Source organism: Triticum aestivum, chromosome 5A (assembly GCF_018294505.1).
Source record: "Triticum aestivum cultivar Chinese Spring chromosome 5A, IWGSC CS RefSeq v2.1, whole genome shotgun sequence".
NCBI classification, from domain to species: Eukaryota; Viridiplantae; Streptophyta; class Magnoliopsida; order Poales; family Poaceae; genus Triticum; species Triticum aestivum.
In genome coordinates, this window is record NC_057806.1 from 520,266,905 (window position 1) to 520,288,821 (window position 21,917).

General features: G+C 49.4%; 1 protein-coding gene and 1 pseudogene across 2 annotated transcripts; one reads left to right on the plus strand and one right to left on the minus strand.

Annotated features, from left to right (window-relative positions):
* The first annotated feature begins 5,116 nt into the window (after window positions 1-5,116).
* LOC123104443 (uncharacterized) lies at window positions 5,117-19,056 on the plus strand. Of its 2 annotated transcripts, XM_044526292.1 has the most exons (6): window positions 5,117-5,471; window positions 15,187-16,829; window positions 16,914-17,215; window positions 17,312-17,990; window positions 18,076-18,156; window positions 18,246-19,056. In XM_044526292.1, the coding sequence occupies exons 2-4, from the start codon at window positions 15,201-15,203 to the stop codon at window positions 17,733-17,735; spliced, it is 2,355 nt and encodes a 784-aa protein (XP_044382227.1). In that variant the 5' UTR covers window positions 5,117-5,471; window positions 15,187-15,200; the 3' UTR covers window positions 17,736-17,990; window positions 18,076-18,156; window positions 18,246-19,056. The 2 variants fall into 2 exon arrangements, with proteins under 2 accessions (XP_044382227.1, XP_044382226.1); XM_044526291.1 differs by having other exon boundaries at window positions 17,312-18,156.
* Window positions 5,470-7,788, minus strand: LOC123104444 (uncharacterized; annotated as a pseudogene).
* Window positions 19,057-21,917: the final 2,861 nt, after the last annotated feature.

The following is a 21,917-nucleotide window of genomic DNA, read 5'->3' on the forward strand; positions in this document are numbered from 1 at the left end:
GTGAAGCATATCCCCCTAACTGCACTATAGGGTACGACTTTGAAGGGTACTGAATGGATTATGGACAATGGATGCACTAACCACATGACTGATGATCGAAGTCTTCTTATGGATTCAATCCTACATTCGTCTAACAAAAGTCACATAACATTTGCTAACACTGGTAAAAGCAAGGTATTGGGCCTAGGTAGGGTTGCAATATCAAAGGGTTAACACATGAATAAAGTGATGCTTGTTGAATCCCTTGGTTTCAACTTAATGTCTGTCTCAATGCTTTGGGATCTGAACATGATTTTGATATTTGGAAAGTATCGTTCCCTTGTTCTTATGGAATCTGGCAAATCTCTAGTGTTCGAAGGGTATCGAAGAGACGATCTGTATATGGTAGATTTCTCCGTAGGACCACAGCTTGTTGTATGTCTTCTAGCAAAAGCTTCAGAGTGCTGGCTCTGGCATCAGAGGATAGGCCATGCGGGCATGAGGAACTTGCACACTCTCGCAAAGAAGAAGAATGCCATTGGCATCGAGGGCGTCAAGTTCAAGAAGGATCATCTGTGTGGTGCTTGTGAAGCTGGGAAGATGACATGGGCCAAGCATCCCTTGAAGACAATCATGACGACAACATGCTCCTTCGAGCTGCTTCACAAGGACTTATTTTTCCCTACTCATTACTCCACCCTTACTACCACTGCATGTCTCTATGGCTTCGTCATTGTTGATGATTACTCAATATACACATGGGTGCACATAATTCTCTACAGGACTGAAGTGTAGGATGTCTTCAGACGATTTGCCAATCGTGCCATGACCAACTATGGCATCAAGATCAAGCACATCCGAAGTGAAAATGGAACAGAATTCAAGTACATCGGCCTTGACACTTATCTTGATACATTGGGCATCACACATGAGTTCTCTGCTCGATACCCACCTCAGCAGAATGGCATCATGGAGCGCAAGAACAGGACCCTCATTGAGATGGCACATATGATGCTTGATGAGTACAGGACTCCAAGAAAGTTCTGGCCTGAAGCCATTGACACCGCTTGTCACATCATCAACAGAGTTTATCTTCGTAAGCTCCTAAAGAAGACATCATATGAGCTCCTGACTGGTAAGAAGCCAAATGTTAGCTATTTCAGAGTTTTTGGTGCTAGGTGCTGGATCAAGGATCCGCATCACACTTCAAAATTTGCAACGAAAGCACATGAAGGTTTTATGCTTGGTTATGGAAAGGATTCGCACTCATACAGAGTCTTCAATATATTTCACTATAAAGTTGTTGAAATTGTGGATGTGCGGTTCGATGAGACTAATGGCTCGCAAAGAGAGCACCTGCCAAATGTGCTAGATGAAGCCTCACCAAGTGGATCTATCAAGCTAATGGGTACTGGAGAAATCATACCTACATAGGAACAGGATGAAGAGGAAATCATCATTTCTGCACCTAACTAGCATGAAGATACTAATCAGCCTGAAGCCAATGGTCAAGATGAAGACAATGGTCAGCAAGGGCAAAATTTTGTCCAGTACATCCTCGGGTTGCAAATGAAGTCCAGATTGAGAAGATAATTAACAGTATCAATGCACCTGGTCCACTCACCTGTTCAAGAGCAACATAGCTAGCAAACTTCTGTGGGCACTTTGCATTTGTGTCCATATCTGAACCCAAGAAAGTTGATGAAGCATTTATGGAACCAGAATTGATTCAAGCTATGCAAGAAGAGCTTCAACAGTTTGAGCTGAACAATGTATGGGAGCTTGTGAAGCGTCCTGATCCATGCAAGCACAATATTATCGGCACAAAATGGATCTATCGCAACAAACAAGATGATCATGGCAAAGTTGTCAGAAACAAGGCTCGGCTCATTGCTCAAGGTTACACACAAATAGAAGGAATTGACTTCGATGAAACATTTGCTCCTGTGGCTAGGCTTGAAGCCATTCGCATACTATTAGCCTATGCCAACCACAACAACATTCTTCTATATCAAATCGATGTAAAGAGTGCCTTCCTCAATGGCAAAATTGAAGAAGTGTATGTTGCTTAACCACCTGGTTTTGAAGATCCAAAGCATCCTGACATGGTATACAAGCTCAACAAGGCATTGTATGGCCTCAAACAAGCACCTCACGCTTGGTATGACACACTTAAAGACTTCCTAAAGAGCGAATGCTTCAAACCTGGTTCTCTAGATCCCACTCTCTTTACGAAGACATATGATGGTGAACTGTTTGTTATGCCAAATCTATGTGGATGACATTATCTTCAGCTGCACTGACAAGAGATACAGTGATGAGTTTGGGCATATGATGCAAGAGCAATATCAGATGTCCATGATGGGTGAGTTGAAGTTCTTCCTTGGTCTTCAATTCCGTTAGGAGAGAAATGGCATCTTCATATCACAGTAGAAGTATCTCAAAGATTGCTTGAAGAAGTTTGCAATGCAAGACTGCAAAGGGTACACGATGCCAATGCCAACCAAAGGCCAATTGGGCCCCGACGACAATGGTAAAGAGTTCGATCAAAAGGTATACTGCTCCATGATTGGTTCTTTATTGTACGTATGTGCATCTAGGCCTGATATAATGCTTAGCGTTTGCATGTGTGCCCGATTCCAAGCGGCACCAAAGGAATCGCATCACCTAGCAGTGAAGTGAATTCTTCGATATTTGGCTTACACCCCAACACTAGGATTATGGTATCCAAAGGGCTCAGAGTTTGATCTAGTTGGATTCTCAGATGCTGATTATGCTGGTGATAAGGTTGATCGCAAGTCCACATCAGGCACATGTCACTTTCTTAGATGATCTCTTGTCTGTTGGTCTTCAAAGAAGCAGAACTGTGTATCACTCTCCACTGATGAATCTGAATACATTGTTGCTGGATCTTGCTGCGCTCAGCTTCTCTGGATGAAGCAAACACTCAAGGACTATGGCATCAACATGAAGCATGTGCCACTCTACTGCGAAAATGAGAGCGTCATCAATATTGCCCACAATCCAGTTCAGCACTCGAAGACAAAGCACATTCAAATCCGTCATCATTTTCTGAGGGATCATGTGTTGAAGGAAGACATTGATATCATACACGTCAACACTGAAGAGCAATTGGCAGATATCTTCACAAAGCCCTTGGATGAGAAAAGGTTTTGCAAGCTGCGGTGTGAGATAAATATCTTAGAATCCTCCAATGTCTTGTGAATGGACACACATCCTAACCCTTATGCATATTGATGACTTAGATGTGCAACACACGAAGTAACGTATATCTTCAATTCATGAAGACTTACACTCCGAGTGTGAATACATTAATGTGGAATTTGACTTCGGAGCGCCACGATAATTGTGCGCCGTGTGTGGGTCTAATACTTCTTATATAGTGGGTAAAGCCACCACCAAACTTTCTCAAAGATTTTCATTCACCGTCATGATTGCATTATCTTCATATTTGGTTTTCCTTCAACATTGATTTGACTTCAAAGTTTATCTTTGCCATGTTGATTTGGTCTCTTAAGATATATCAATATATACATATATGTGTTCTGTCCTCTACAGGATTCACTTATAGCTATGTCTTCAAACTTGCCATTTTCTGAACTAAGTGAATGTGATCAGACCCTAACCCCCTTATGTGCTTCTTCCCCAAATTTTGTCTGTCTAGTCATATGTATTTTGTTGACACGTGTCGAATGTCTTCATTGAGTCCTTGTAAGCTGAAGATACAGAGACACACATTTAAAACTATTTTTAATGCCTTATCTCTTTTTCCTGAAAACCGGAGAAGCCAGAATGACCACTCAACAAACCAGGCGCACATGGGAACATGGCCCAACTCTCAATAAGTTGCATGCAAGCCACGTGTCCATCAGATGTGAACCGCCAGGGGCACCTACGTAATTGCGTTGTGCAGCCTCCCAACTTATCAATACTCACATTTGCGGTCATTATCTCCTCTTCCACCTCGCCATCTCGCTCAAACCCTAGCGCCATCGCTAGCTCGAGTCGACGCCGAAGACAAAGTGCTTAGCCGTCACGACCTCTTCAACGCCATCTCCACGCCAGCTACGGACCTCGTCTTCTTCGTCGCCGCCGTAGGTGTCTTGCGCCACCAAGTTAGGGCGCGGGAGATTGAACTGCTCGGCATTCGTTCCGCCTTTTCTAGCAGTTCTTCAAGTGGTAAATAAACTCCCTTTTACCGCTTTTTTGAACTGTTGAATCCATCCACTTCACCCAAAAGAGGTTTCTACACTTCCAAATCTGGATCTTTCTGTTTCTGAATCTCATATCTTGCAAGTATATTCACTTATACTTCACAACTGGTTAGATTCCTCACTTGTACTTATTCATGGATTCGTACAAATCTAGAACCAACTCACTTCAAAATAAGTGAATGTCTTCGCACTGTGAGCTCAATGTCTTCAAATTGATTTATCTTCAAAATATTTTGAGAATGCATATGACCTCTTCCCCTTCCCTCGCATATATAATGTTGTCACGGGTACATGTCCGTGGGAGAATCCCTGGGTTCTCATAGTCTGCATTCATTTGCAGAATACTTACAACATCATATTGGATCTCTTGAAGCCAGTCCCTGTTTGACCAGTCGTCGAAAGCCATTTAGAGTATTGAAGCCTTTCAGTCTGAACATAATGGCAACTGAAAAATCTACAGGGAAAGGTGGCAGGCAACGCCATGGCAATACTGCTCTGGATTTGCCTCCAGATCTGTATGAATTTTACAAGTCTGGTCATGAGGAGAACTACAATCAGCGCAAGTCCCGAATCCAATGGATCAAAAGATATTGGGAAGAGGAATGGTTCAAGTATCACTTCATCAATCCTGAGTATGCAGAGAAGAATGCTATCAAGCGCCCATGGGGCGATATTCTCTACAGAAAACTTCAACCTCAGACGAAGTCTGAAGCTATTGCTCAAGGATTCTATCCTTGCATCACTACAACAAACACCCCCATATAACAACGGATATCTACCAACGATACTAACCCAAGTGTTGTTTGATTCAACCCCCATGTCCGAGATTAGCGCTAACCTCCCTATTCCTAATCCAAAGGGGGAATGGTAACCACTCGGTACACACCCCTACACCCATCCGTTGTTAAAATAAAAAACTTTTTCCTATCCCATCTCTCCATCCCACGATTCCTCTCTGACCCGAGCTCCATGGCCATGACGCTGCCGCCATGACCTCCGGTTCGGCCTAGCTCCGGCGCTCTTCTACGTCGTTTCTTGCTGGCCCCAACTCCCCATGAGTGTTATCCTCAGATCCTCCGTCGCCGCGAGGTCCTCCGGGCCCCTGCACGTGCCCCTGCAGCAACCCACCACCACGGGTCACCGGCGCGGCTCCTGCTCCTCCGGTTTTTCGGCCCACTGACCCCGGCGTCTCCGCACGAGCGGCTGCCGCCACTGGCTCAATTGTGCTGCTCTGCCTCGGCTACCTCGACTCCCACGGTAATGGTTCAGTAAGACACTCCTCCCCTCTGCTCTTATCCTCTCTTGCCCTATGTGGCATACCTAGGTTTGTCGTCTGGCGTCGTAGATTACGGCTGGATATAGCAAGAACCGCGACCGCTCTTCCTAGGGAGGTTGCCATGGTCGCCTATGGCCTACCCCACCACTCACCTGGATTTATCTCCCTTAAGAACGTGGTTTTCCCATTATCCCCAATAATCCATTCCCCCCTAATTTAACAACATGGTGGCTTCTATAATTCCATTGGCATTTGGTGCCTAGCTTCTCTAAATTTCCACTTGTGCCATGGATGGACCAACTAGAACGAGATTGGAACACATCTCTGTACCCTTCCAATTAAATTGGTCGATGAATATATTCGTACTAATGTATTTAAGTTATGGCTAGCGATCCTCTTTTACGTTGGAGGAAACCTGATCCTCTAATTTTGCTATACATGTTTTTGCTGGTGATCCTCTGCTTTAGTTGTGCAGACCATAATAATTGTGTGATGGACCTATACTATCTGTATGTATTTCTCTACATGGCTATCATACTCTAGAGTGCCACATTAAACTGCAGAAAAATAATAATTTTACCTTGGATGACTATTCACCAGTCCTGTTTTGATATCAATGCCTGCATCTTTCGTGACTTATGAGGAGAGAATCTAGTTTTTGGTTGAAACAGGGGTGATTGCGCATTATTTATTCACTCTTAGAAAAGCTTCCGATTTCATGGAGAAATCAATATTACAAGTGCATAACCTCTCCTTATTCAGTAATATTAAGCATGAGTAATACATAACAGCACTACAAAGGTATATGAATCATACTCGAGACATCTCACACTTGCCAGCATGCGAAGGTATGTAATGTAGGTAAAAATTTGATTCAACCGAACTATTTTCTTTAGCTTCAGATACTTTTCAATACTTTAATGTTTGTATTTATTTGCATGCTGTGATGAATTGCAATCATTTTTGGACCAGAAGGATGCATCACAACAAAAACGCTTCGCAGGATGCCACATTGCATCTTTTATTCTCACTAGCATGTGAATTTTAAGTTGTTGCTTAGTGAACTATGGTCTTGCAGGTTTCCTATAATATTAGAGATACAAAGCTACCTGAATTTCATGAGTGCTGGGAAGATAAACGGCCAGCAATGATGGGAGCACCTCAATGACATCACGTAGGTGTGGTGTTCATCATGTTGGCGCAGCCCTAGCTAGCTCTCTCTCACAGCTGGACAGAGGTAGAAGAAAGAAGAACGAGTAGGACACAGTAGGATTTTGCCCGGCGCACGAACGCCGCCGGCCGCACGAATGGCCACTTAGTTTTATTTCCTGAGCATGAACTCAACTACTAAACACCACCTGCCGATACACAGAGGCTAGCGAGCCTTTATACGTGCGCTCGTACGCACGTCACGCCGCTCTATACGGCGCTCCCAGTCGCCCACATCCCACGTCCCACGCCATACCTGGCCTGCGCTCCCGTCGTGCCCGTACGCGGACGACGCGGCCACCAACAGCCCTGGACGTGTTCTCCTCCGGCTCCATCAGCAACAAGCTCACACACGCGCACGTACACGTGCTGCTACACACACTCACGCAGCTACGGCCCTGACTATGCCCGGTTCGTCTGGCACCCGCACGTACGCGCGCCCGACACGCCTTGGCCGAGCCATAGCTTATTCGTCTAACATTCACCCCCTAAGCCGTGGCTCAGAGGAGTCCGCCGTCTTCAACTCCGACGACGTCCGCCAGCAGCGCGCACTCCGCCGCCGGCTCCCTCCGCAGCTTGGGGCAGTCCCTCTTGAAGTGGTCGCGCTTGCCGCACTTGTAGCACCACCCGCGCCGGTTCCCGCCGCTGCTTGACACCACGCTCTTGCCGTCGTCGTCGTCCCGAGCACCACCGTGTCGACGCTCTCGCGCTGCCCACTGCACCGCCGTCATGAGCAGCTGCTCACCCCCGCGCTCGCCGTCATCTTGTCCACGGCGCTGAACCCGCTCGTCGAACGCACGCAGCCGCCCGAGCGCCTCGTCGAACACCATGGTCGTCACATCGCAGAATTGCTCGATGCCGGCGACAACGGGGAACAATCGATCCGGGACGGTGTCCAGCAGCTTCTTCACGAGCGCCGTGTCGCCCAGCGTCTCCCCGAGGTTCGCGTACCTCGCCGTCATCCCGTCGTACGTGTCCAGCGCCTCGCCGTCCGCCATCTTCAGGCGGTCAAACTCCCCATGCAGCGTCGCCAGCGTCGCCGCGTGGACCCGATCGGCGCCGACGAACCTCACCTTCAGGGAGTCCCATACCTCCCTGGCGGTGGGCTTTGTCGCCACCGAGAGCAGCATGTCCTCCGGCAACGCTCCGAGCAGCAACGTACGCGCCGTCTTGTCCTTCCTCGCGTTCACCGCCGCATCGCCCGGCGCCACCGCCTCCCACACGGTGTGCACGTCGAGGATGGCCTGCGCCTTGATCGCCCAGCCGGTATAGTTGTCCACCGTGAGCATCGACATCGCCATTGACGCCGATCCGCCCACGCCACCGCCGTGAGGAACCAACGCCATGGTCACCGGTGATCGTCCGAACCGAAGCTCTGATACCAATTGTTGGCGCAGCCCTAGCTAGCTCTCTCTCACAGCTGGACAGAGGTAGAAGAAAGAAAAACGAGTAGGACAGGGCAGGATTTTGCCCGGCGCACGAACGCCGCCGGCCGCATGAACGGCCACTTAGTTTTATTTCCTGAGCACGAACTCAACTACTAAACACCACCTGCCGATACACAGAGGCTAGCGAGCCTTTATACCTATGCTCGTACGCACGTCACGCTGCTCTATACGGCGCTCCCAGTCGCCCACATCCCACGTCCCACGCCATACCTGACCTGCGCTCCCGTCGCGCCCGTACGCGGACGGCGCGGCCACCGACAGCCCTGGACGCGTAATCTTGTCATGATGTATCATGTTTTGTTTTGTCGTTCGGCATGTAGCTCAAGAAGTACCTTGTCAGGGCAAAGCTTCACTTGTGCGCATGAAGAAGGTGAGATGTCGCGGGGTCGTGTGATGCGGCGAGAGCGACGAGATGCCGACGGTGCCGTGTGAAACGGCGATGCCATGAGAAGTGGCATGGTGTGACAGTGTTGGAGCATGACAAGCTATACGTCGAGCCGGTTGAGCCGGATATTCCGATAGTCATAGGTGCATGTAGTTTGCTTGGGCTAATTAGTGGCCGGGTCGCTAGAGTGAATCTAGGAGAGGAAGACCAGGTTAGCCATTGGTACCAAGGTTAGTGCATGAGTTAGTTAGTGCATGTGCAAGTGTTGGCCGAGTCAAGTGTGATGGCCGATGTGAGTGCATGCGTGCATGCAGGTAGTGGGCATGAGTAGTGCCTAGAGACTTGGAGTTAGTGGCCAGATGTGGCTGCCGAGTGGTGCGTGATGGTTAGCTCCCTGTGTATATATAAGTTCAGTCAATAAATGAAAAGTGATGAAGCCGAGAGGGCTGGTAAGAACACAATGTAGTCTCTTGTTCCACCAAGGAAAAGGGCCTCTTGTGCAAAGTAACAGCCGGTCTTCTTCTTGGTTGTGTTCTTTGTGTTGTGTGACACAAACCAAAGAGAGAGTTGTGTGAGATAGAGCAAGAAGAAGAGTGGCGCTGCGAGAAGAGGCGGCGCCAACAATTGGCATCAGAGCCTTGTTGATCCGTGGCGGCGACGACAGTGCCGGCGGCTGTGGCCGGCGTGGCGGTGGGCGGAGGCAATGGCTGCGACGGCGGTGACGCAGTGGACTCCATGTGAGGTGAAGGACACCGGCGCAAGGTGATGGCCGGCGGCAGCGCAGTGCCGCCGGTGGGACGCTGCGGTGCGATGCCGTGAGGTGATGATGGTGTGGTGATCGGCGCCGCGATGGTGCTGTCCAAGTCAAGAGGAGGATAGCCACGTGCGGCAAGTTGGCATGGTGGCGGGCGCTGTGATGGCGTCGGCCATGGCAAGATGGTTAGTGGTGATTGGCACTGCGACATCGTCGTCCATGCCAAGATGGTGCGGGTGATCCACATCAACGATTGGCAAGTTAGGATGACAAGATTAGGGAGGTGATTGTTAGAAATAATCTTGTCATGATGTATCATGTTTTGTTTTGTCGTTGGGCATGTAGCTCAAGGAGTACCTTGTCAGGGCAAAGCTTCAGTTGTGCGCACGAAGGAGGCGAGATGCCGCGGGGCCGTGTGATGCGGGGAGAGCGACGAGATGCTGACGGTGCCGTGTGAAACGGCGATGCCATGAGAAGTGACATGGTGTGACAGTTTTGGAGCATGACAAGCTATACGTCGAGCCGGTTGAGCCGGATAGTGCGATAGTCATAGGTGCATGTAGTTTGCTTGGGCTAATTAGTGGTCGGGTCGCTAGAGTGAATCTAGGAGAGGAAGACCAGGTTAGCCATTGGTACCAAGGTTAGTGCATGAGTTAGTTAGTGCATGTGCAAGTGTTGGCCGAGTCAAGTGTGATGGCCGGTGTGAGTGCATGCGTGCATGGAGGTAGTGGGCATGAGTAGTGCCTAGAGACTTGGAGTTAGTGGCCAGATGTGGCTGCCGAGTGGTGCGAGATGGTTAGCTCCCTATGTATATATAAGTTCAGTCAATAAATGAAAAGTGATGAAGCGGAGAGGGCTGGGCAAAACACAATGTAGTCTCTTGTTCCACCAAGGAAAAACGCCTCTCGTGCAAATTAACAGTCGGTCTTCTTCTTGGTTGTGTTCTTTGTGTTGTGCGACACAAACCAAAGAGAGAGTTGTGTGAGATAGATCAAGAAGAAGAGCGGCGCTGCGAGAAGAGGCGGCGCCAACAATTGGCATCACAGCCTTGTTGATTCGTGGCGGCGACGACAGTGCCGGCGGCTGTGGCCGGCGTGGCGGTGGGCGGAGGCAATGGCTGCGACGGCGGTGACGCAGTGGACTCCATTTGAGGTGGAGGACATCGGCCCAAGGTGATGGCCGGCGGAAGCGCAATGCCGCCGGTGGGACGCTGCGGTGCGATGCCGTGAGGTGATGATGGTGTGGTGATCGGCGCCGCGATGGCGCTGTCCAAGTCAAGAGGAGGATAGCCACGTGCGGCAAGTTGGCGTGGTGGCGGGCGCTGTGATGGCGTCGGCCATGTCAAGATGGTTAGTGGTGATTGGCACGGCGACATCGTCGTCCACGCCAAGATGGTGCTGGTGATTCACATCAACGATTGGCGAGTTAGGATGACAAGATTAGGGAGGTGATTGTTAGAAATAATCTTGTCATGATGTATCATGTTTTGTTTTGTCATTCGGCATGTAGCTCAAGGAGTACCTTGTCAGGGCAAAGCTTCAGTTGTGCGCACGAAGGAGGCGAGATGCTGCGGGGCCGTGTGATGCGGCGAGAGCGACGAGATGCCGACGGTGCCGTGTGAAACGGCGATGCCATGAGAAGTGGCATGGTGTGACAGTGTTGGAGCGTCACAAGCTATACGTCGAGCCGGTTGAGCCGGATATTCCGATAGTCATAGGTGCATGTAGTTTGATTGGGCTAATTAGTGGCCGGGTCGCTAGAGTGAATCTAGGAGAGGAAGACCAGGTTAGCCATTGTTACCAAGGTTAGTGCATGAGTTAGTTAGTGCATGTGCAAGTGTTGGCCGAGTCAATTGTGATGGCCGGTGTGAGTGCATGCGTGCATGGAGGTAGTGGGCATGAGTAGTGCCTAGAGACTTGGAGTTAGTGGCCAGATGTGGCTGCCGAGTGGTGCGTGATGGTTAGCTCCCTGTGTATATATAAGTTCAGTCAATAAATGAAAAGTGATGAAGCCGAGAGGGCTGGGAAAAACACAATGTAGTCTCTTGTTCCACCAAGGAAAAGGGCCTCTCGTGCAAAGTAAGAGCCGGTCTTCTTCTTGGTTGTGTTCTTTGTGTTGTGTGACACAAACCAAAGAGAGAGTTGTGTGAGATAGAGCAAGAAGAAGAGCGGCGCTGCGAGAAGAGGCGGCGCCAACAATTGGCATCACAGCCTTGTTGATCCGTGGCGGCGACGACAGTGCCGGCGGCTGTGGCCGGCGTGGCAGTGGGCGGAGGCAATGGCTGCGACGGCGGTGACGCAGTGGACTCCATGTGAGGTGGAGGACACCGGCGCAAGGTGATGGCCGGCGGCAGCGCAATGCCGCCGGTGGGATGCTGCGGTGCGATGCCGTGAGGTGATGATGGTGTGGTGATCGGCGCCGCGATGGCGCTGTCCAAGTCAAGAGGAGGATAGCCACGTGCGGCAAGTTGGCGTGGTGGCGGGCGCTATGATGGCGTCGGCCATGGCAAGATGGTTAGTGGTGATTGGCATTGCAACATTGTCGTCCACGCCAAGATGGTGCGGGTGATCCACATCGACGATTGGCGAGTTAGGATGACAAGATTAGGGAGGTGATTGTTAGAAATAATCTTGTCTTGATCTATCATGTTTTGTTTTGTCGTTCGGCATGTAGCTCAAGGAGTACCTTGTCAGGGCAAAGCTTCGATTGTGCGCATGAAGAAGGTGAGATGTCGCGGGGTCGTGTGATGCGGCGAGAGCGACGAGATGCCGACGGTGCCGTGTGAAACGGCGATGCCATGAGAAGTGGCATGGTGTGACAGTGTTGGAGCATGACAAGCTATACGTCGAGCCGGTTGAGCCGGATAGTCCGGTAGTCATAGGTGCATGTAGTTTGCTTGGGCTAATTAGTGGCCGGGTCGCTAGAGTGAATCTAGGAGAGGAAGACCAGGTTAGCCATTGGTACCAAGGTTAGTGCATGAGTTAGTTAGTGCATGTGCAAGTGTTGGCCGAGTCAAGTGTGATGGCCGGTGTGAGTGCATGCGTGCATGGAGGTAGTGGGCATGAGTAGTGCCTAGAGACTTGGAGTTAGTGGCCAGATGTGGCTGCCGAGTGGTGCGTGATGGTTAGCTCCCTGTGTATATATAAGTTCAGTCAATAATTAAAAGTGATGAAGTCGAGAGGGCTGGGAAAAACACAATGTAGTCTCTTGTTCCACCAAGGAAAAGGGCCTCTCGTGCAAAGTAACAGCCGGTCTTTTTCTTGGTTGTGTTCTTTGTGTTGTATGACACAAACCAAAGAGAGAGTTGTGTGAGATAGAGCAAGAAGAAGAGTGGCGCTGCGAGAAGAGGCGGCGCCAACAATTGGCATCAGAGCCTTGTTGATCCGTGGCGGCGACGACAGTGCCGGCGGCTGTGGCCGGCGTGGCGGTGGGCGGAGGCAATGGCTGCGACGGCGGTGACGCAGTGGACTCCATGTGAGGTGGAGGACACCGGCGCAAGGTGATGGCCGGCGGCAGTGCAATGCCGCCGGTGGGACGCTGCGGTGTGATGCCGTGAGGTGATGATGGTGTGGTGATCGGCGCCGCGATGGCGCTGTCCAAGTCAAGAGGAGGATAGCCACGTGCGGCAAGTTGGCGTGGTGGCGGGCGTTGTGATGGCGTCGGCGATGGCAAGATGGTTAGTGGTGATTGGCACTGCGACATCGTCGTCCATGCCAAGATGGTGCGGGTGATCCACATCGACGATTGGCGAGTTAGGATGGCAAGATTAGGGAGGTGATTGTTAGAAATAATCTTTTCATGACGTATCATGTTTTGTTTTGTCGTTCGGCATGTAGCTCAAGGAGTACCTTGTCAGGGCAAAGCTTCACTTGTGCGCACGAAGGAGGCGAGATGCCGCGGGGCCGTGTGATGCGGCGAGAGCGACGAGATGCCGACGGTGCCGTGTGAAATGGCGATGCCATGAGAAGTGGCATGGTGTGACAGTGTTGGAGCATGACAAGCTATACGTCGAGCCGGTTAAGCCGGATAGTCCGATAGTCATAGGTGCATGTAGTTTGCTTGGGCTAATTAGTGGCCGGGTCGCTAGAGTGAATCTAAGAGAGGAATACCAGGTTAGCCATTGGTACCAAGGTTAGTGCATGAGTTAGTTAGTGCATGTGCAAGTGTTGGCCGAGTCAAGTGTGATGGCCGGTGTGAGTGCATGCGTGCATGGAGGTAGTGGGCATGAGTAGTGCCTAGAGACTTGGAGTTAGTGGCCAGATGTGGCTGCCGAGTGGTGCGTGATGGTTAGCTCCCTATGTATATATAAGTTCAGTCAATAAATGAAAAGGAGGTAATATCACTAGCAGTCACAAAACTTGCGTTGGATGTGCATTTTAGTGCTAAAACTTGCAAAATACATCGTTGTAGTCGCATAACTTGCGTTTACGTGCACATACGGTCACAAATCCCGTCTGCCTTCATACGACGTGCTGGCGTGGCATACCTGGCCCGCTGGCAGCCTCTTATTTCGTCTGGTGCGGCGCGCGCGCGTCTTCTTTGCAGAAAACCCCTTAGCCCGTTTCGTAATTAGCTGAAAAACCCCTGCAACGGGGGGAACAGGCAGGCCTGCTATTTTTGCCCAAAGGGTCCCCAAAAATGCTACCCGTTCATTCCCACTCCTCCTCACCGCTTCGTCTCCCTCCTTTGTGTCGCTCCTCTGTCTCCGTCGATTTTTCCAACACGGTGGCGGCATGGCGGCCGTCGTCGTAGGACATGGATGACCCGCGTCGTCGGGTGCGAGGCGATCCAGCGCCGTCGTATGGTTAGTCCTACTGTCCTCTGTCGTTTCTGACTCTGCATCTGTTCGTTGTTATGTTCGCCGTCTCCGACGTAGTTAGGGTTCATGGGGTAGGGCGATCAAGTCTGATTGATGTACGTTGGCGCCGTGCGTAGCCCGTTCTTGACTTAGGCATTACGTACGGATGGTTGTTGGGGCCCTGCTTGCGGAATCGTGCTAGGGTTTAATTAGGGGTTATTGAGGAGGTCGCTTTATCCATAGAAATTGATGATCAGAGGAACGAGAGGCCTCCATGTAAATTGTTCTAGTGTTTAATTGGGGGAAATTATTTATTAGATATTTGACAATGTGTACTGCTGCTAGTTGAATCTTTCAAAAGTCTGAATGTGTGCAGTGTTATCTGAAGTTTGACAATGTGTAATCCTGCGCCTAGTTTAGTCGTCAGTTATATTCAGTTAGGAATAAAACGGCTAGTGCATGAGCTTATTTGTAGGAGTAACCACGACGTGTGGTGTTAGAGTCCTAGTCGGACACAGATGGGCACTTGTAGTAGTTGTAGGATTAGAAGTCCAAACCGAGTAGGTTTGAGTGCTAGTCCAAGCTGCTATATATATATATATGCACGTATAATCCCTGTAACTTGTACCGATCAGAACAAAAGCAATAAAAGAGCAAGGCACGTCAAGAGCCTTTGGCTATCAATCCATCGATCAGTTTTGTTCTGCCGAGAGGTTTTGCCGAGACAGCCGATCGCTAGCTTCACTAGTTGCAAGCTCGCCAGCTCTACGTACAGGAATCAATTAAGCTGCTTGCCTGCTAGCTAGCTTTGCACATCATACGTGTATTAGCTCCTGGGAGTTTTGGTCTAGCGATCAAAATCCAAAAGCCAACATTATTTGTGCACTGACCGAGAAACGAACTTGCTGCCGCTGTTTGACATTGCTGCAGTTAACTGAAGTTGGCATTTGCTGAATTTTTTCTCTGAACTTGTTGGGAGGACTGATGTACTTGTTAACTGAATTTTTTCTTTGAACTTGTTGGGAGGACTGATGTACTTGTTAACTAAATCTGACATTTTAACATGATGTACTGATTTGTTATGAACTCTTTTACATTGCAGGAGATTTTGATGGTATGTTCAGTGTTGAGATCCACCATAGTGGTTTCTTTTGTGGCAGTGACATAAACAGAACATACATGGACTATGAGGTTGATTGGTTTGACAATTGTCAGACTGACACTTGGTCCTTACTCTGGATTGATGACTTTCTTCTGCAGCTGGGCTATGATAGACAAGCTTCAAAGATTGATGTTTACTGGTGTGAACCAAGAAAGACAGTTAGTGATGGCCTGAAGCTCTTGACCTGTGATGCCGACATTGTTCTTATGATTTGTGCAACATTAGAGCACAAGAACCTACTGCTGATAGTAGACCATGGTGATACCCTGCAGTCATTAAACAAAGATGATGTTCTGACAAATGGAGTGAAGGATCCACCTAAGGTTATTACTACAAAGAGGCATGGAAAAGAAAATGTCAGTTATCCAGAGAAAGAGCAGAGTCCTAGAGAGAAAATGTCAAGGACAACAAGGAGATCTATGTCATTTGGAGAAGTATGTAGCTCAAGGAATGCTATGGAGGAGGAGAATATTAAGGATGTTAACAATAGTGAAGAAGAGGGAAATGATGAGGATGCAGGGTCAGAAATAGATGAGGAGTTCTATGAGAGTGACTATGAAGTTGCAGAAGGTGATGATGATTTGTTTGACGCAAATATAGACAAAGATGTTGATGATCACAAAGAGAAGAACATATTGCCAGACTTTGAAGAAGAACTTCCAGAAGATGCTTTGGAGGACAGCCACTTAAATATGTCGAAAGAAGAGAAAGAGAAGCTGAAGCACAAATTCAGTACTTTCAACCCAACAACTGATCTGAATGCACCTGTGTTTAAGATTGGGTTGGTGTTTGCAGATATGAAGGAATTGAGGCATGCTCTCACTGCATACAGTGTAAGGAATAGGGTGAAAGTGAACAAGCTCCGAAATACTTCAGTATCACTAGAGGCTGTATGCAAGCCTGGTTGCACTTGGTACTTGAAGGCAGGTAAAGATAACAGGTCAAGTAGCATACAGATCAAGAAGTATGTTGACAATCACACTTACACAAAAGAATGGGACCTGAGAGTTCTGACTGCTCCTTTTCTTACTAACAAGTTCAGAGAAGAATTCAGAGACAATGAAAAAATGCCTCTGAAGAAATTTTCAGATAAGGTGGAGACAGAATATAATTTGGTTCCACACAGGAGTAAGTTGGGAAGAGCTAGGAGAGCAGCAGTGAATCAAATAAGGGGAGTAGATGATGACCAATATAATACTTTGTGGGACTATGGTCAGGAGCTTAGAAGGAGCAATCCAGGAAGCCAGTTCTTCTTGTGCACTAAGGAAGTATTTGATGAGAAGACAAAGAAGGTACAAGACCACTTTTCCACATTGTACTGGTCATATGATGCATGCAAGAGGGGATTCCTTAAGGGATGTAGACCAATCATTTTCCTGGATGGTTGTCACATTAAAACGAGATACAAGGGAACATTACTAATAGCCGTTGGAATCGATCCCAATGATTGTATCTTTCCAGTAGCATTTGGGTTATGTGAAGTGGAGTCAACCCATAGCTGGGAGTGGTTCTTAGCATCCTTAAAGGATGACCTGAACATAATGAACACCTCACCATACACCATTATGAGTGACAAGCAGAAGGTTAGTACTAGATCATTCAATTTCTTCATTGCAACAACATAAGTGTGTGCTGTTTTGCAGAGATTAATGTGTTCTGTTTTGCAGGGATTAATAAATGCAGCGAAAAAGGTTTTCCCTCATTCAGAACATAGAAACTGTGTTAGGCACATTTATCAAAATTTCCATAAAGTACACAAGGGAGAGCAGCTCAAGAATGATCTATGGTCTATAGCAAGGTCCACTAATGAAGCTGCATACACCAGGAACATGGATCTAATGAAAGAACACAGCTTGGGTGCCTACACCTGGGTTGAGAAATTGGAGCCAAGAACATGGATCAAAGCATTCTTTGACCCGTTTTGCAAGTGCGACACATTACTAAACAATATGTCAGAAGTGTTCAATAGGTTACTCTCTTGTTACTTTTTCCTCTCTTGTTATTTTCTTGTCAACAAAAAATCAAATGCCAACTGTGTGCTTACATATTTGGTACTATTTTGCAGTTACATTTTGTATGCGAGGGAAATGCCAATTAAGTCAATGTTGGACCAGATAATGTGGAAGCTAACAAACAGGATTGTTGGTAAGCAGAGAGAGGCAGAGAAATGGACAGGCAGATTATGTCCCAAGATACAGAAGAAATTGGACAAGTATGTGGAGTGGGCAAAGAACTGCAGGGTGCAAGAGTATGGGCAAGGTGTTTTCAAGGTTTTCTCTTTGAACAACACATACATTGTTGACCTGAACATGCTCTCTTGTGAATGCAAAAGGTGGGTACTATCTGGCATACCTTGCCATCATGCAATTGCATGTTTTAGGCATGAGAGAATTGAGCCAGAGAGCATGGTCCATTCATGCTACACTATTGAGGAATATAAGAAGTGTTATGGATTTAATATGATGCCAATGAGGGACCCACAGCAATAAGAAAATGCATGTCATTGCTGTTCACCCACCCCTGTACACAAAAGTAATGGGCAGGCCTAAGAAGAACAGGAAAAAAGATCCAGAAGAGAAGAAAGACAAGACTGGGGTGAAAAATTGAGCAAACATGGTGTGACCATGCATTGTTCTGTTTGTGGAGCTGCTGACCATAACAAGAAGGGGCACCACAATCATGTTAATCAAACAACAACTGAGGAAACAACAATTGAAGAAGAATATGACGACCCAAGCATAATTGTTGTACCATCCTTTGCTTATATATTTTCCCCTCTAATCTTCAAACTATACTTAAACATTGATACATTGGCTTTACCTGTTGCAGAACATCATGCCACACAGAGTCTACCCTCAGCTCGATCCAACACAAACCCCTGACTCAATGGTTTACAAGATGCAAGAAATGGTAATATATTCAGTGACAAAATTATGCAGATGTAATTACCATTTAAGTGCTTACATACCCACCTTTTTATATTGTACTTGTGTGAGCAGGAGAAGTTTACATATCCAGCACCTAGGGAATTTGCCCCCCTACCTGAGTCTAGCTTCATTGCCAATGCCAGAGACTCAATTCCTATGGTTAGAGTTGCAACAGCCATGTCAAGAGGCAGGGTGAGAAAGACTGCTAATGAGAAAGTTGCAAGGCCAAGAAAAAAGCAGGCAAGGGAAGGTAATATTGCAATGGGAAGCAATGTTGCAACAACTGGAAGCAATGCTCCAACAAGTGGGGCCAATGCAAGAGGAGATGGCAATGCAAGAGGAGGCGCCAATGCAAGAGGAGGTGGCAATGCAAGAGGAGGGGCCAATGCAAGAGGAGGGGCCAATGCAAGAGGAGGTGGCAATGCAAGAGGAGGGGCCAATGCAAGAGGAGGTGGCAATCCAAGAGGAGCAAGAGCTGCTGCTCCAGGTTTCTTCAACTTGCTATTTGGACCCGATGGATCCACAATACATGAACCGCCACTTGTCATGCAGGGTGAGGAGGAGGTCATTTTTAGCCAAAATGCAACAGGAGCTAGCCAGGATCCTTATCTCTATGATGAAGGTTGGCCTGATGATCTGCATGACCTTTTGTCTTTGTAGTTTACATTACATGCATCTTTAGGTGAAAGTCTGATGGAGTTCATGAATGAAACTTGTTGGTTTGGTGATGGAGTTCATGAATGAACTTGTGGTCTCTAGTTCAGTACTTATTTAGAAGACGATGTGATAACAGTTATGTCACTTTTGGTTTGGTTTGTACGACTAAGAAACTACTTATGTTAGTGCCAAATATGTCATTTCAATTATGGTCTGTTCCTGTTCACTTAAGGTCAATTTGTCCGTGCTAGATCCTTGTTGCAAGTCTGCTATATTACAAATTTTGGCCAAAAGCTTAATAAAACAGCAGAAATGTTGTCCAACTTGGTCAAAAGAGTTGCTGCGATTTTTTGCCAAAACGGATTTATAAAACAGCAGATATCCTGTCCAATTTGGTCAAAATAGTTGCTGAGATTTTTGTCAAAAATGATTTATAAAACAGCAGAAATTTGGTCAAAATAATCAATTGACTGAACGGGCTAAGGGGTTTTCTGCAAAGAAGACGCGCGCGCGCCGCTCCGGACGGAATCAGAGGCTGCCAGCGGGCCAGGTATGCCACGCCAGCACGTCGTATGAAGGCAGACGGGATTTGTGACCGTATGTGCACGTAAACGCAAGTTATGCGACCACAACGATGTATTTTGCAAGTTCTAGCACTAAAATGCACATCCGACGCAAGTTTTGTGACTGCTAGTGATATTACCTCAATGAAAAGTGATGAAGCCGAGAGGGCTGGGAAAAACACAATGTAGTCTCTTGTTCCACCAAGGAAAAGGGCCTCTCGTGCAAAGTAACAGCCGGTCTTCTTCTTGGTTGTGTTCTTTGTGTTGTGTGACACAAACCAAAGAGAGAGTTGTGTGAGATAGAGCAAGAAGAAGAGCGGCGCTGCGAGAAGAGGCGGCGCCAACAATTGGCATCAGAGCCTTGTTGATCCGTGGCGGCGACAACAGTGCCGGCGGCTGTGGCCGGCGTGGCGGCGCTGCGAGAAGAGGCGGCGCCAACAATTGGCATCAGAGCCTTGTTGATCCGTGGCGGCGACAACAGTGCCGGCGGCTGTGGCCGGCGTGGCGGTGGGCGGAGGCAATGGCTGCGACGGCGGTGACGCAGTGGACTCCATGTGAGGTGGAGGACATCGGCGCAAGGTGATGGCCGGCGGCAGCGCAATGCCGCCGGTGGGACGCTGCGGTGCGATGACGTGAGGTGATGATGGTGTGGTGATCGGCGCCGCAATGGAGCTGTCCAAGTTAAGAGGAGGATAGCCACGTGCGGCAAGTTGGTGCAGTGGCGGGCATTGTGATGGCGTCGGCCATGGCAAGATGGTTAGTGGTGATTGGCACTGCGACATCGTCGTCCACGCCAAGATGCTGCGGGTGATCCACATCGACGATTGGCGAGTTAGGATGACAAGATTAGGGAGGTGATTGTTAGAAATAATCTTGTCATGATGGATCATGTTTTGTTTTGTCGTTTGGCATGTAGCTCAAGGAGTACCTTGTCAGGGCAAAGCTTCAGTTGTGCGCACGAAGGAGGCGAGATGCCTCGGGGCCGTGTGATGTGGCGAGAACGACGAGATGCCGACGGTGCCGTGTGAAACGGCGATGCCATGAGAAGTGGCATGGTGTGACAGTGTTGGAGCATGACAAGCTATACGTCGAGCCGGGTGAGCCGGATAGTCCGATAGTCATAGGTGCATGTAGTTTGCGTGGGCTAATTAGTGGCCGGGTCGCTAGAGTGAATCTAGGAGAGGAACACCATGTTAGCCATTGGTACCAAGGTTAGTGCATGAGTTAGTTAGTGCATGTGCAAGTGTTGGCCGAGTCAAGTGTGATGGCCGGTGTGAGTGCATGCGTGCATGGAGGTAGTGGGCATGAGTAGTGCCTAGAGACTTGGAGTTAGTGGGCAGATGTGGCTGCCGAGTGGTGCGTGATGGTTAGCTCTCTGTGTATATATAAGTTCAGTCAATAAATGAAAAGTGATGAAGCCGAGAGGGCTGGGAAAAACACAATGTAGTCTCTTGTTCCACCAAGGAAAAGGGCCTCTCGGCGTCGCCTGGGAGGCGACTCGGGGGAACCCTAGCCCGCCGCGCCGCCACCCCCTCTCCCCGGCTCCCCTGCCGCGCCGCCGCCGGAGGAAACCGCCGGGCGAAGCCCGCGCGGCGGACGGCGGCGGCGGGGCTTCCCGCTCGCGCGCGCGGCGTCGTTCCACGACGGCGACCGCTCCAGGTGGGGAAGGCTCGGCCTCCGGCGCTGCGGCCGTCGCGGCGCTCCCCGGCGGCCCTCTGCTTCGTCTCGCGCTTCTCCTTCTCTGGGTGGGTGGAGTGGCGTGGCCTGGAGCTTGGCCGGCCGTGGCTGCGGCGTAGGCGTGCGGGTGCTTAGGCGCCAGATTTGGTCCGCGCCCGATCTGGCCCGCCGGCTGCTGTTGGCGGCGAGGAAGGGATCTGGCGTGGTGGTGACGCCCCATAGCGCCGCCGCCGCACCCCTCGCCTCCCCTCCCTATGCTGCCGCCTAAGGGCCTCCCAATGATGCGATTTTGGTGGTCGGGATCCAGATCGGGGGAAACCCGGGTCGGCTACGGCCGGCCGCGACGACGACGACGCCTGCGGGCGCCGATTTCTTCATGGAGACGTCTGTCAAGGTCTGCCCTTCCACTCCCCACCACCTAGCTTCTCGGGTGAAAACCTAACTCCGGTGGGCGGCGGCGGCGTCTTTGGCGCCGTGACCTTCTTGAAGGCGCCGCCTTGAGGGCTGGGTGGTGGCGGGCGCTGTTTGGGGTGGGTAACAGCTGCTGACGGCGTGCCCTTCTTCGCCCAAGCCTCCGCTTTTCCTCCGACGCGTCCAGGTTCTCCTGGGGGTGCCGTTTTGGAGTAAGCGTTGGCTGGGGGGAGGGTGGAGCGGTGCTCCGTCTCACTCATTGATGGCGGCGGATGTCGGCGGCGTGGCGCTGTGGAGGCTCGACGTCCGATGCACGGAGATGGACTCGCGCAGGAGGAGGTTGCTGTTTGGCGTCATGGTGGCGTCAATGGCGGAGTGGCCAGACATGGTAGATGCCTCAATTTGATCTGAAGACGGACCTGTGGAAGATGGCGGC